General features: G+C 47.0%; 1 protein-coding gene across 3 annotated transcripts in view; it reads right to left on the reverse strand.

The window, feature by feature from the left end:
- The window catches only part of TBC1D31 (TBC1 domain family member 31), a 51,343-nt gene extending 37,795 nt beyond the window's left edge, over positions 1-13,548 (reverse strand). For all 3 annotated transcript variants that reach the window (XM_045286997.1, XM_045286996.1, XM_004697663.2), the window contains exons 1-4: positions 13,436-13,548; positions 12,630-12,776; positions 8,186-8,301; positions 5,987-6,165 (exon numbers count right to left, since the gene is read on the reverse strand). In XM_045286997.1, coding sequence (XP_045142932.1) covers positions 5,987-6,165; positions 8,186-8,301; positions 12,630-12,776; positions 13,436-13,512 — 519 coding nt within the window. In that variant the 5' untranslated portion in view covers positions 13,513-13,548. The remainder of the gene's footprint in view (positions 1-5,986; positions 6,166-8,185; positions 8,302-12,629; positions 12,777-13,435) is intronic.
- Positions 13,549-13,923: the final 375 nt, after the last annotated feature.

A 13,923-nucleotide genomic window follows, 5' to 3' on the forward strand; every position in this document is an offset into this window, starting at 1 on the left:
TCACCCACATTAGTCAATAAGCCGTTGTCATTTTTCCTGTTATTGATAAAGAATAATAAAAGGTACATCATTCTATCTTACTTTATGGGTAAAATGTGAGGGGGAGAGACAAGGAAGAGAAAATAACTTATTTTCTGTAGATAACAAAAGGCACAGTGATTAATAAAGGTGCATTTCAATAAGATCCAAAGAAGTCACTAAATTTCTTATTAAACACCAAATCATATAGTCAACAAACTGCATTCTGATTCATTACATTAAAATAGCAGTTTGTTTTCTTTTCCTAATTCCACCTTTCCGTGAACTTTTTTACCGCCCTCTCATACTAGGGACAACTACTAATCATCATTAAAAAAAGAATAGACTACTGATCCAACCGGCCGGGGAGATCTCGAAGGTATTCTGCTGAGTGAAGAAGTCTGTGTATCAGGTATACGACAGTGGGTTTCCCAGGGTCTGCACGAGGAGGACTTAACATAGAGACCTTGCTGAAGGAACTGAGCCCTGCCTCGAAGTTGGCAGCACTCTTGGGTTGGGGACTGGGATACTCGGATGGGAGAGGAAGCAGAGAGTCTCCGCTCCAGGACAGTGGGAGTGGCGGTCATTGGACCTTGGGAGGAACCCCTGGCTTGGTGGGTGTCCAATGCAAAGGGACCCAGAATCACCATACACTTGGCACCTCAAAGCCCCCCTCGCAGTGACATGACAGGTTTCGATCTGTCGGGCAGGGAATGCCCTTGGAAGAACTGATCCAGGAAGTTTCTCCCTGGCACCGATCCCCACACGTAGGGTGAACAGAGCTCAATGCAGATGGGAGATGGAACTGTGTAGGGCCACAACTCATGGGTACAAGCTCAAGGTGGAAGTGTACTCACATAGACTCCACCGACAGTGCACGGAGTGCTGTGTCCCTGGGAAAACTGATGATGCCATCAGTGCCATCGCCTTCTACCCCGGGGGTGACTGACAAAAGTTGTACTTATTTGTTTGTTTCTATAGGTTTTTGCTTTCCTGCCTTCAGCATGTTTGCGTGGTTTTTGTTTTCATTTGCTTGTTTGTTGTCGTTGAGATAGTTGGTCTGAATGGGTTTTTGACTTTGTCATCATACGACCACCAAAGTAAGGCAGAGTTGTGCACATCCCGTGGACAAGCAGATGGATTCTGGGCTCTCGTTGCAGTCTACCCCCAGGGCTAGCATGGAGCAGACTGGCCAGACAAGCTGCTAAGTGACTGTCCAGTTCCTCCCTTCCCCCTCGGAAAGCTGACTGCTGGCTGACCTGCCCGCTCTCCCTCCCCTTATGGGAACGTCTCTGCCGGTGATGAATTTTAGAAGGTACTCCCGTGTTCCCAGGTTCAGGACTCTACAATTAGTTTAGACTATTCTTCCATGTGTCCTTTGTTTTAATTACTTTTCAATGGTGTTCCTTTTGATGTTGCAATCTGAATGGTACAGCTGATCTTGTCATGATCACCAGGGTGTTAGAATCAATTTTAGTACTGCTTCTTCTCTGATAACCTTGTTATGGTAACTGGGATGTTATAGTAAACTTTGGTATTGTTTCTTTTATGATAAGGCTTGTACCCTGTAATGCATGCTTGCTCTTCTTGAAGTTACAATTAATGCATTAATTTTGCTTTATGCTTCTGTTCACACTTGCTTGACTCCTAGACAGGTGATAAGTGAGCTTTTGGCCTTTAAAGATGGACTGGGACATCCACTCAGGGCTGCTATGAGGGGAAACGTCTGTGGCTTCTCGGTAGCCCAGCTAGCTGAATAAAGACCCTTCTAAATTTCAAGACATCATAGTGGCTGTCATTTACTTGAACCCGCAACACTCACCTTCATGAAATGATCACTGAAGTTAAGGGTGCTACAACAAAGTGTGGTGAAGAAAGCAGATAGTGCCCGGCTATCAAATGGAATAAATAGTGTCTGGGGTCTCAAAGCCTTGTATTCAAACAAGCAGCCATCTAAGGGAGGAGTCAACTAAGTCCACATGTTGGAAGCACACCACCTTGTGTGATCCAAGGATGACAATAACAAAATTCAACTATGACGAAGGGAAAAGTATCAGGGCTAAAATTATGAACACCCAATTGGTAGAAGGCTAAGGAGGACCGTGGGAGCCCAAGACCCCCCAGGAGAGCATCTAGTCAGACTGAGTTGCTGGCAGATCCCCTGTAGCCACAGGCTGGCCTCTCGAACAGCCTTACCACCAGACACGCATCACTGTGGTCTTGATGCTGCTGCATGGAACGTGACACTTGCTCACTTGACCTCCCTTTTGACCCAACCTGGCTTTGCTCTAGATGCAAATATTTCTTGCTTGTTCCATGACAAAAATTTTCTTCCCTGGCTTTTTGAATATTGATGGTGGTTTTTTCTTTCTTATTCATTATTTATATTTTTATGTTTATATTAGTTTTCCTTACCATTTCATTTATTTTATAGTTTTTGTTGTTTTTTTCAGTTTGTGATGCACAGATAATAAGGTTTTATAGAGGGTTATAGGGGACCTAGGGGTGGGGGGCGGGCAATAGGGAGGGTGAGGGAATTTTAGGAGTAAACAATTAATTCGGAGGGGGAGGGAACACTAGAACTGAATGTGAATACACAACTCATTTTAAAGGCCACTTAACTATAAAAAAAGAAAATGTTCTAAAACTGATTGTGGTAATGATTGTACAATTCTTCTTCATATGACTGAACTATTGAATTGTATGATACGTGGGGGTACTCCCCCCAAAACGGAATTTATCCTCCCCACATCCAAAAAACCAATGAGCATTGTCTTGATCTTTAATTTCACTCGAAGAGCCTTCTTTGGGTGAGGTGACGACGCGTCTGCTACAGGCTTGATTGATGCTTGCTTTCGGGCTCATAAGAGTAGCGCCGTGTAACGACCTTGGGAAAAATCCTGGGTCACCTCAGAGCTGTTCTTTGCGAGCATGGCACGTTTCCACTCAACGCCTTCTTCCTGGTCAGAACCCGGGGCACACATTTCGCGGGACCCTTCTCATTCCCAATTCTTCTGTTACAATTCACTGCACTGAGATCCATGATAGACCAGATAACTTCCCCATCTCTTCAATGGTCTGTTGCTGGTCTTGGCGCACAAGTGCACACCTTTTGTCCACATTTTTGTCCAGTCGGGAAGTTGATAGACACCCAGAACGAGGTTTGACATCAATCAACATTTCACCTTTTTTGAAATGAGAAAATCACTCGTACACTGGCGTTTTCCCCATAGCACTGCCCTTGTAAGCTGTATTTAGCATCACAACAGTCTCTGCAGCATTCTTCCCTAAGCAGGAAACAAAATATCACAGCCGCATGCTGGTTTTTGAGATGACAGAATTATCACAAAAACAAGGTTCCAGCAAAACCATTTTCAGGGAAGAATTCCCTGTGACCAGTGAGAACCTTCCCAGGCAACACCACTGGATGCACTGACTCAGAGCAAACTGCTCCATGTGTGGAGATCTGTTCCCTTTTGGGGGGAGTACCCCTTGTGTGTGGATTATGTATCAATAAAACTGTAAAAACAGAAATAACACGGTGGGTTTCTTGGAGCCGGGGCTGATGGGGAAGATGCGACAACACTTTCTGGAATGATGCCGGGGTGGCACCGCGATTACACCGGGCTGTTAACCTGAAGGTCAATGGTTTGAAACCGATAGCGGCGGTAGGGGAGAAAGATGTGGTAGTCTGTTTCTGTGAGGAGTACAGCCGTGGAAACTCGATGGGGCAGTCTGCCCCACCCTAAGGGGGCCCTGTGAGTCACAACCAACATGATGGCAGCAGCTTTGGGTTTCTTTAAATGCATCCATTGAAACAGAACAAATGAATCCTGAAATATGCACATTTCATCCCATAAAAGTATAGACGAGCAAATAGGGAACTCAGCATTTATGGGGAATACACAAAGGGAGCCCTGGCAGGACAGTGGTTCTAAGTTGGGCTGCTAACTACAAGGTCAGCAGTTCAAAACCACCAGCGGCTCTAAGGGAGAAAGACAAGGCTTTCTACTTCTGTAGAGTTAGTCTTGGAAACCCACAGGGGCAGTTCTACCCTGTCCTATAGAGTCAGTAAGTCAGAATCAACTGGATGGCAGTGAGTTTTGTTTTGAGTTTTATAATTATGTCAGTGAACCCTGGTGGTACAGCATTTCAGTGCCCAGCTATTCAGTGAGACAATGGCAGTTCAAATCCACCAGCTGCTTTGTGGGAGGAAAACATGCCAGTCTACTTTGGTAAAGATTATAGCTTTTCATTCCATGATGCTCACCTTCCAGATATGATCGCTGAAGACAAACGTGTGCATAAGCAAATGTGAAGAAAGCTGATGGTGCCCAGCTATTAAAAGATACAGCATCTGGGGTCTTAAAGGCTTGTAGGTAAACAAGCAGCCATCTAGCACAGAAGCATCAAAGCCCACATGGAAGAAGTACACCAGCCTGTGTGATCATGAGGTGTCGAAGGGATCAGTTATCAGCCATCAAAGAACAAAAAATCAAATCATTGTGAATGAGGGGGCGTGCAGAGTAGGGACCCAAAGGCTATTGTGGGCAACTGGACTTCCCCTTACAGAAGGGTATCGGGGAGGAGACGAGCCAGTCAGGGTGCAGTGTAGCAACGATGAAACATACAACTTTCCTCTAGTTCCTAAATGCTTCCTCCCCCTCTCCCCCGCTATCATGATCCCAATCCTACCTTACAAATCTGGCTGGACCAGAGGATGTACACTGGTACAGATAGGAACTGGAAACACATGGAATCTAGGGCAGATGAACCCCTCAGGACCAGTGGTGAGAGTGGTGATACCGGGAGGGTGTGGTAGAAAGAAGGAACCGATTCCAAGGATCTACATATACCCTCCTCTCTGGAGGACAGACAACAGAAAAGTGGGTGAAGGGAGACATCAGACAGTGTAAGATATGACAAAAATAATAATGACTTGTAAATTATCAAGGGTTCATGAGGGAGGGGGAAATGGGGAGGGGACAAATGAGGAACTGATGCCAAGGGCTCAAGTAGAAAGCACATTTTTTGAGAATGATGATGGCAACAAATGTACAAATGTGCTTGACACAATGGATGGATGTACGGATTGTGATAAGAATTGTATGAGCCCCGATAAAATGATAAAAAAAAAAGAAAAACTTAAAAAAAAAAGACTATACCCTTGGAAAAAACCCTATGGGGCAGTTCTGCTGTCCTATAACTTAGTTGCTGAGTTGGAATCAACTCAACAATTGTTTTTGTGTTTTTTTTAAATACTCATGTCTTAGACATATTGCAAAATGCAAAAAAAAAAAAAAAAAGAGAATTAATGAATAAAGGAGACAGACTATAAACCAATAAACCAAATTCACTGGTAATTAGTCAATTCCAACTCATAGCAACCCTATAGGACAGAATAGAACTGCCCTGTGTAGGTTTGCAAGGCTGTAAATCTTCACAGGAGCAGAAAGCCTCATCTTTCTCCCACGGACTGGTTGGTGGATTCAAACTGCTGACCTGTGCTTAGCAGCCCAACATATAACCAGCACTAGGCCACCAGGGTTCCTACAGAGACAGACTGGTCTGTAACGTACTATATTAAAATGTGACGTTTAATCAAGTATGGTGCGGTTGCATGTTAATAGGTGGTTGATGTAATTGAAATTCTTTTAATTTCACTGAATGTTTAAAATTTTTCATAAGACCACTAAAGAAAAACCAATGAAGGAAAAAACCCACTAAAAGCCCATGAGCTACTATCAACCTATCTTCCTTATGAAGGCGGAAATCACAGTGTTAGACATGATTTCTGAAAGCTGATAGGAAATGCTAAGTTCCGGCGTTGGGCACCATCTTGGATTCTGCTGGCTGCTTTGCTTGTGGCCCAGGTCCAAGAACACGGCTCTGTGGACAAAGTGACCACGACTTTTCTGTCCTCCGTACACCAGACCCAGAAACTGCCCAGGTGGCCCTCCTCACTGACCTTCTGTATGCCCACCGACTGGCGAATGTTCAGCTTCCTTTTCCTCTGGAAGGTGTCCAAGTCCCAGAGCTGCGCAGTGTCCGAGGAGGTGGTGATGGCGTACCGGCCTGAGGCGTGCACGGAGATGGAAGACACTGCCGACTCATGTCCCCGCATCCAGCTGACGAGCTCCTTGGTCACTGGGGGGGGGGGGGCACGAAGTGATGACACAGGAAAAGCCGCGCGTCGCCTATCGACGGCTGAGTGTCACGAGACACCTCCACCTGCATCTACACAGGTGGAGGCCTGGGGCTAGTTGATACTGTGTGTTCTGGAGCAGGTGGTACCCCAGCTAGCCTGGGGGTGTCGGGAGATGAGGCTCCAAAAGAGCTCGGCTGAGAAGCTGCTGAGGAATCTGGCCTTCCTCTTGCGGGCACTGGTTTTACAGAGCGAATGCCGGTTCCCATCTGTGCTTTAGAAGAAGCCCTGAAGGGCATACGGTGGACACACTGGCGGCTTTGACAAACAGGCTCTAGGGGGGTGGGGATGGAAGCGGGGTGGGGGCGGGAGTGGTGGTGGTGGTGGTATGTATAGGAGAAAAACTCTGGTCGGAACACCAAAAATGATTCATGATCCACTCGGGCACAGTTAAGGCTGATGCGTGGGCTACAGGATGACCGTAGTCAATTGCACATGTCAAGATGGTTAAAATGGCAAGTGTTTCTTTACACATATATCTACAATTTCAGAAGGAGAAAAAAATGTTCACGATAATTCTCATTGGGTAGTAAAATAGAAGTGACTCAGTTTCTCTTTCCAGTTTTCTGTATCGTTCCATGTTTTCTACAGTGAACATGTTCTACTTTTAGGATCAGAATCACCACCCCCACCCCCCACCCCCGGAAGATGGACATGAATAGTCAGGAGCCAAGAGAGGAACATGGGAAGCGTGAAGACGCAGAGTCGTCAACAGTGAAGACAGACACACAGACAACCAAAAGGGAGGGCGTCGTGGTTGCCCAGCGGCCTCAAAATGAGAAAAATGAGGACCAGTGACATGTCTCTCCGAAAGCGAGCTTTAAAGCACTGTTGTTTAAACGAACATTCTGGCCCTCCTAGTTCCATGTTTAGAAATAAAGCACATATACAAGCTTATTTTATGAGGTAAAATGATATGTTCTTTCCGATGCCAATTAGATAAATTAAAAGGTGACTCATGTGACTTCCTCTCCTTTTTTTTTTTTAATTGGGCCCAAACCCCAAGTCTAGGGACTGCAAAAAGAATGTGGGAGAGCTCCTATGAAGCAGCAGTCAGACAGGCAGGAGAGTCGGGAGAGAACAGTATGAAAACCAGACAGACAGACACATAGCTAGTAACCTTCGTCCAATGCGGCAGAGGCAGAGGACGGGAAGTAGGTATGTGTGCATGAGGTCAGAGTTTAGGAATGGCCTCAGTGGCAGCGGTGGGAGGGGCCAGAGTGGGAATACAGGGACGGGAGCTGTGAGAAGGTGGGAGCTGGCGGTGAAGGGGACTAGAGGTATCCGGGGACCTCAGGGGTTAGGAGGCCTGAGGCAGCGACTCAGGAAGGGGACTTCAACAAGGAACGAAGGACGAGGACCCAGGCACAGAAAGGGGTGGAACCCAAAGGAAGTGACCAACAGATGAGAGTAAAGACTTTGCCTTCTTAGAATAAAAAATTGCAGCCAGGCCACCTACGCCGGAATCCTGGCTTCGCCAAGGCCTCACTCAAGTTACCTCCGTGCCTCAGCTTCCTCCTCTGCAAAATGCAGACGGTAACACCACCCATCTCCTTGAGTCACCGTGACCATTAAAGCAAGTTTTTAAGTGTAACATCAAAGAACCATAGCTGGCATAGCACAAACACTATCACGATCCTTATAATCGAGCTTCCTAGATTTTGTAACCCATGAACAAATTTAATAATTAAGAAATACAGTTGAGATTGCTCTTGGGGGGAAAAAAAGTGTATGATGTGATGGAATTATATGATTGATATGTGAATTTTATGCCAATAAAACTGTTAGAAAAACAAAAACAAAAAACTTCATGAGCAATAAAAAAGTGTAAGGGGTTCAGTCTCTAGAACTCTAATTTCTTAATTAGAAAAAGATAATATGGGATAAAGGAGGTAGGCATTTTTTTTTTTAAAGAATCTGTTTCATTCTTGGACCTCAGAGAGATGAATAGGTCATTCTTACCTGTATCAAAACATTTAATGGAATAGTCAGCTAACGCCACCAGGAATTCGGATTTCCTGCGAAGACTGAAGGCCAGAGCCGTGCAGGCCTGTGCTGTTCGCTGGACAAGATTAAACCTAGCAAGAGATCACTTGCATTAGTACCAGGAAGTCACAGACCCTTTAGAGACCTGGCTGTACATTAAATATGGAGTCTAGGGGAATCTGGAATTCTTTGGGTACCAAAATAAAGCAAGCACTGATACTGTATCAGGTCATGAAAGGAAGTAATTTGTGTAACATGTTCAGTCAGATACTTGGCACCTGAAGCCAAACTCAGGCCCCCATCTTCCCTCCCCCAACTTGAACTTGACTCGCTGCGACTCTCTGGCTCGGAGCAGAACGCCCCCAGAGGGCGTCGAAGGCCGTATGTCTTATGGAAGCAGACGGCCCCACCCCTCTCCCTCAAAATGGCTGGTGGGCTTCACCTGCTGCCCGGGCTCAGCCCACTGCACCACCAAGGTCCCTATGAAGGGCATCAGAGTTTGTCATTACCTTTTAATCTCATTTCCCCACGAACTTTTGGAAGCCCCCTTGTACCTGGCACATACCTACAGCTTAATTTATTTTTTCAAAAACTCAATTGTGCTAAGACCCAGAATAATACCATACCCAAGGTGAATGGGGGGCAGGGAGGCATGGAGCGGAGACCCAATGCCCATCTGTAGACAATTGGACATCCCCTCACAGAGAGGTCACAGGGAAGAGATGAGCTAGTCAGGGTGCAGTATAGCACCGAAGAAACACACAACTTTTCTCTAGTTCTTTGCTGCTTCCTTCACCCCACTCTCATGACCTCAATTCTACCTTACAAGTCGGATTAGACCAGAGCATGCACAGTTACAGACAAGAGCCCATAACATAGGGAATCCAGGATAGATAAACCCCTCAGAGCCAACAATGAGAGTAGAGATACCAGAAGGATTAGGGGAGGGTGGGGGGAGAAAGAAGAAATTGATCACAAGGATCAATCTATAACCCCCTCCCAGGGGGACGAATAACGGAAAAGTTGGTGAGGGGCGACGGAGGATGTAAGATATGGAAAAAATAATCTATAACTTATCAAGGGTTCATGAGGGAGGGTAGGCAGGGGAGGGGGGAGAAATGGAGAGCGGATATCAGGGGCTCAAGTGGGAAGAAAATGCTTTGAAAATGATGATGGCGGCATATGTGCAAATGTGCTTGACACACTGGATAAATGTATGGATTGTGATAAGCGATGTAAGTCCCCAAAAAGTATTTAAAAAAAACACAAAACCCTCAATTGTGGGAAAGAAAGGAGCCTGGGGATAGGAAAGAATTAGCCTGATTTCAAGCAGGCTGAGTTTACGGCCGTGAAAAGCACTGATGGCAGCATGTGGAGCAGGGAAAGAACACACACCGCCCTTCAAGTGACCTGGGAGCCTCATTTTTAAAAGCAAAACGGAGAGGGGTAAAACTAGTCTTAAGTAATCTTAACAACAACAGCATCTTTAATTCTATGATAACTATTTTATGTATTATTTTTAGAATATATTTCATGCATTTAAAGTCTCTAAAACATCATGTCAATGGTATCAATATAAAACGTGACTTCTTTTTCTTTTTTTATTATTATTACCATCTCCCATTATTTTATTGGGGGCTCTCAGCTCTTTTAACATTCCATACATCAATTGTATCAAGACTATTTGTACATATGCTGCTATCATCATTTCCAAGACATTTTCTGCTTGAGCCCTTGGTATAAGCTCCTCTTTTTTCCTCTCTCTCCCCACCCTGCCGGTATCCTCCATCAATTATATATTGTTATTTGTCGCCCTTCACCCACATTTCCGTTATTCATCCCCTTTGTGGGGAGGGGGCTGTATATGTGACATCTTTTCCATCTTGTTCTGACACGGTCCACACCATCCCTGGGGATTTGGCACTGTGAGCACTTGCCAGTGGGGACCAGCCACCACCGGCGGTTATTGGCGACTGGCCTGGGCAGTCCAATCTCCAAGTTTCTCTCTTAGGCTTGCTGTAGAGATCGCGTGCCTGGAGCCCATTCTGGCTCTTTGTGACCTACAAGACAGAGTGGAAGTGCCCAGGGGGTTCCCTCTGCTGAAGTCTTTCTGGGCCCAGGGGCCTTCTGAGGTCAAGTCTCAGCTCTGCCATCTACTTCGGGTGAACAACTGGAGTCAAAAGTAAAAGGAGGACACCATGGATGGATGGATGGATGGGATGGGTGGATTGTGATAAGAATTGTACAAGCCCCCAATAAAATGATTTTTTAAAGGGTGGGGTGGGGCAGAGAGCAAACTAAAAGAGGGCTGTCCATGGAGCCATGACCGCAGGAAGGCCACCGAGGGCGGAGTTAAAGACTTGGTTGTCTGCGGGACCACAGCAGAGGTTTCCTCCCCGACTGCTTTTTCAGAAGGCAGGGAAGAGGTGAGGAGAGATGAACTTTAAATAACCATCAATAAGCAAGTGAATTGCTAAGATGGCTGATCCTGAAGGTCAATACGCAATCAAGCGGGCAATCAAGAACGATTGTGATTTTGTCCCGAGAGAGGACCAAAGATTGGCAGGAGTATGGGTTTCAGGCGGGAGGGTGGTGAGCCAGGTCAGACAAGGGTAAAAGGACGGGGGAATCATGACCATTGCTTTTGCGGGGAAAGGGCAGACACGAGGACTAACAGATAAAACAAACTTACATCACCAAAACCTCATTCTTATGTGAACGGGGCCCTCTTTTCACTCGCTATGAGTCAGTCACCAAGTTCACGTCTGCTGCAAGCAAGCAGATGCTCCTAGGGCATCCCTGGAACCCAGGGCTCGGAAGCCCATTCCAACGCACAGGGACTGGCTCCCCAGGGTTTCCAGGCTGGGACTCTTCATGAGGGCAGACAGCCTCCACTCTCGCCCATGAAGCAGCGGGGAGGTTCCTTAGATAATCACAATATAACCATCAAAGTCCAGGAGTGACACCAACAGATTTAGCCAAAACCACCAGTGCTGACAAGTAGACTGACAGTGACCCTCGAGGGTGGAGCAGAACTGCCCCATGGCTGTGACTCTTCCTGGAGACAAACTGCCAGGCCTTTATTCCAAAGAAAAGTTGGTATTTGACCCACCAACCTTCCGTTAGCCTCCAGGCCCAGAGCCCTACTGGTATCTTCCGAAATGCTCAGGCCTCGCTCAGAGAATGTCATCGGCAGGCAAAGCACCTGTCTCGATTCCGGCCAATCAGGTCTCTTTCTAAACCTCACGGAGTTGGAATCATACATCCGTCTTTCCTCAGCCTCCAGGACCGCGACTGTCCGTCCATCTCGTCAGGGGCTTTTACACTTTTGCACGGCCCGGATACCTTACCGAGCACGATGCCCTCCTCCAGGGACTCGTCTCTCCCGACAACATGTCCCAAGTATGTGAGATGCATGTCACCACCCTTGCCCAAGAAGCAATCTGGCTGTACTTATTCCAAGACAGCTTTGTTTATTCTCTTGGCAGTTCATGATACCTTCAATATTCTTCATCAGCACCCAAATTCAAATGTATCGATTCTTCTTTGGCCTTCCTTATTCAAAATCCTTGTAGGAAACCAATTTTCCAACCCTATCTTCAACCCCTCCAACATACACACTGCACTGAAATAATGAACCCTCCGATCCACCCCCACTGCTGAGATGTCTACTGGGATTGGTCCCAAGGAAGTGCTTTGGGGCTACACTGATTTGTAAGGGAAGGAAACAGTAAGGAGAAAAGGATGAACTCTTTCAAATCGTGGGCCTAGTACACTAGAACAATAATGGGCAAAGGGCTCGTTGGGACTTGCTTAATGAAGATTAGAAGTTAACTGAGAAATTAGCAATAATGTCTTTTAATTCGACAGAAAATCAAGCTACTTAAAAAAAAAACACAACCCCAAACTCAGTTCCATTGAGTGCATAACCACTATAGACCAGGGTGTGTTTCCGAGACTATAAGTCTTCACAAGAGTAGAAAGCTACTAAAGATATTGCTAAAACCATACTCCTGCAAGAAATCTAACCAAATTATCCTGCGAGGAGTATTTGCTTCCTTGAGCACTGAGGACAGTGTGCTGACAGGGAGCACTCAACTCCCATCAAGTTCGTCGTGACTTGATGCAGCCACTCAATGGACAGAGTAGAACTGCCCCTAAGGGTTTCCGAGGCTGTGAATCTTTATGGGAACAGACAGCCTCATCTTTCTCCCATGGTGGTTTCAAACTGCTGACCTTGCAGTTAGCAACCCAACTTCATAACCCACTACACCACCAAGGCGCCTATAAAAGGGAGAACAGTAAGGATGTGGTAAGAACTTCATAATAAATACTCCCACGCGAATCACGAAGAACAGGTACTAAAATGGTAAAGTGTTAAAGTTAGTTAATAAGGTAAATACCAAAAGTATCCGCTTACCTGTTTGCGTACAAGTCAAACACATAGATATTTCCTTGATGGTCCCCAGCAATAAAGCAATCGCCGGAGCTGTCGAACGCCACATTCAAAAAGCGCAAAACTTTGGGAAGATATTCAGAAGTGCTGTGAATGATGTTCACTACAATTCTGTCAAAGACAAAACATAACACATCTATTTCTCTGTCAAGCACCCCTCGGTTGTAGAAACAATTGGACCTTTCTATTAGTTTGATGGGGCTGTTTTGGTTTTTTTTGATGGCTACCTACCCATCCCTCGCCTACTTTCTTTCCCCTAGAATCCATCTTAGAATAAGCTCTGCAAGCGGTTCAGAACGGTGTGCCACTTCGCAAGCCAGGGACTCAACATAATGTCATCAACAGACGTGGTCTTTGCCCTCCCACAACTTAGTTTCGCAGGGAAGGCAGACATTAAGCATGCAAACACACGAACGTTTCTGTTGTGGTTAGGAGGCCGCGAGAAGAGACTACACAGGAGAGTGGGTGTTTACATTGTTACAGTAAGCACAGAGAGCGCTGTCATTGGTGAAAAGTACTTTTGCGAATCACCAGCTACTTGTAGCGAAGAAGCTTCTTCACGCCATATCCCGACTTGGAGTTATCTCAGTGGGGTGCTGGGATGCAGCAGATGCGCGCTCCGGGGAGTCGGGGGCACGGGAGTTGGGCTAACCCAGCTACGGCGATCCCCGAAGGTGCGCTCCGCACGGGCCCGGGCACCTGGTGCTCAGGTGAGCTTCGGCCCCTGCCCGCTGCACAGCCCGCGCCCGCCCGCCCGCCGCGGCCTTTACCCATCGCGAGTGGCGGGGGTTGGCTTGCGGTGCCATATCTTGCCGCTCTCCTTGTTGCCCAGGTCCGTGCTCTGCATGTTGAAGACCCGCCGCGGCCGCCACCGACCAGGTGGGTAACCGTCCTCGTTCCCGGCATGCCCCGCGCACCCGGCCCGGGAAATCCGAGCGCCCGGCCCGCGGGCTGCAGCCCTCGGATCGTACCAACCGCGCGGAGCGCAGGCCCTGCGGTCACAGCCAATCCGAACCAACTCGGCTCGGACGGCCCCCCCCGCCCCCGGCAATGGAATCGGCCAACGACAGTCTCTCTCTCTCTCTCTCTCTCTCTCTCTCTCTTAGCCGCCAGCCCTCGTCGCGCTCCGCCCCCGGGACGCATTGCCTTCTGGGAATCGTAGTTCCCTGCGGGCGGAGCGCGGGCGCTTGGGGTATGCTGCACCCTGGGACCTTCGGGACATCCCGAGGGCAATAAAAAGGATTTTTCTGAAGACCCT

This window comes from Echinops telfairi, unplaced genomic scaffold, assembly GCF_000313985.2.
Source record: "Echinops telfairi isolate 266 unplaced genomic scaffold, ASM31398v2 ScPeMD7_1;HRSCAF=3_0, whole genome shotgun sequence".
Lineage (NCBI taxonomy): Eukaryota > Metazoa > Chordata > Mammalia > Afrosoricida > Tenrecidae > Echinops > Echinops telfairi.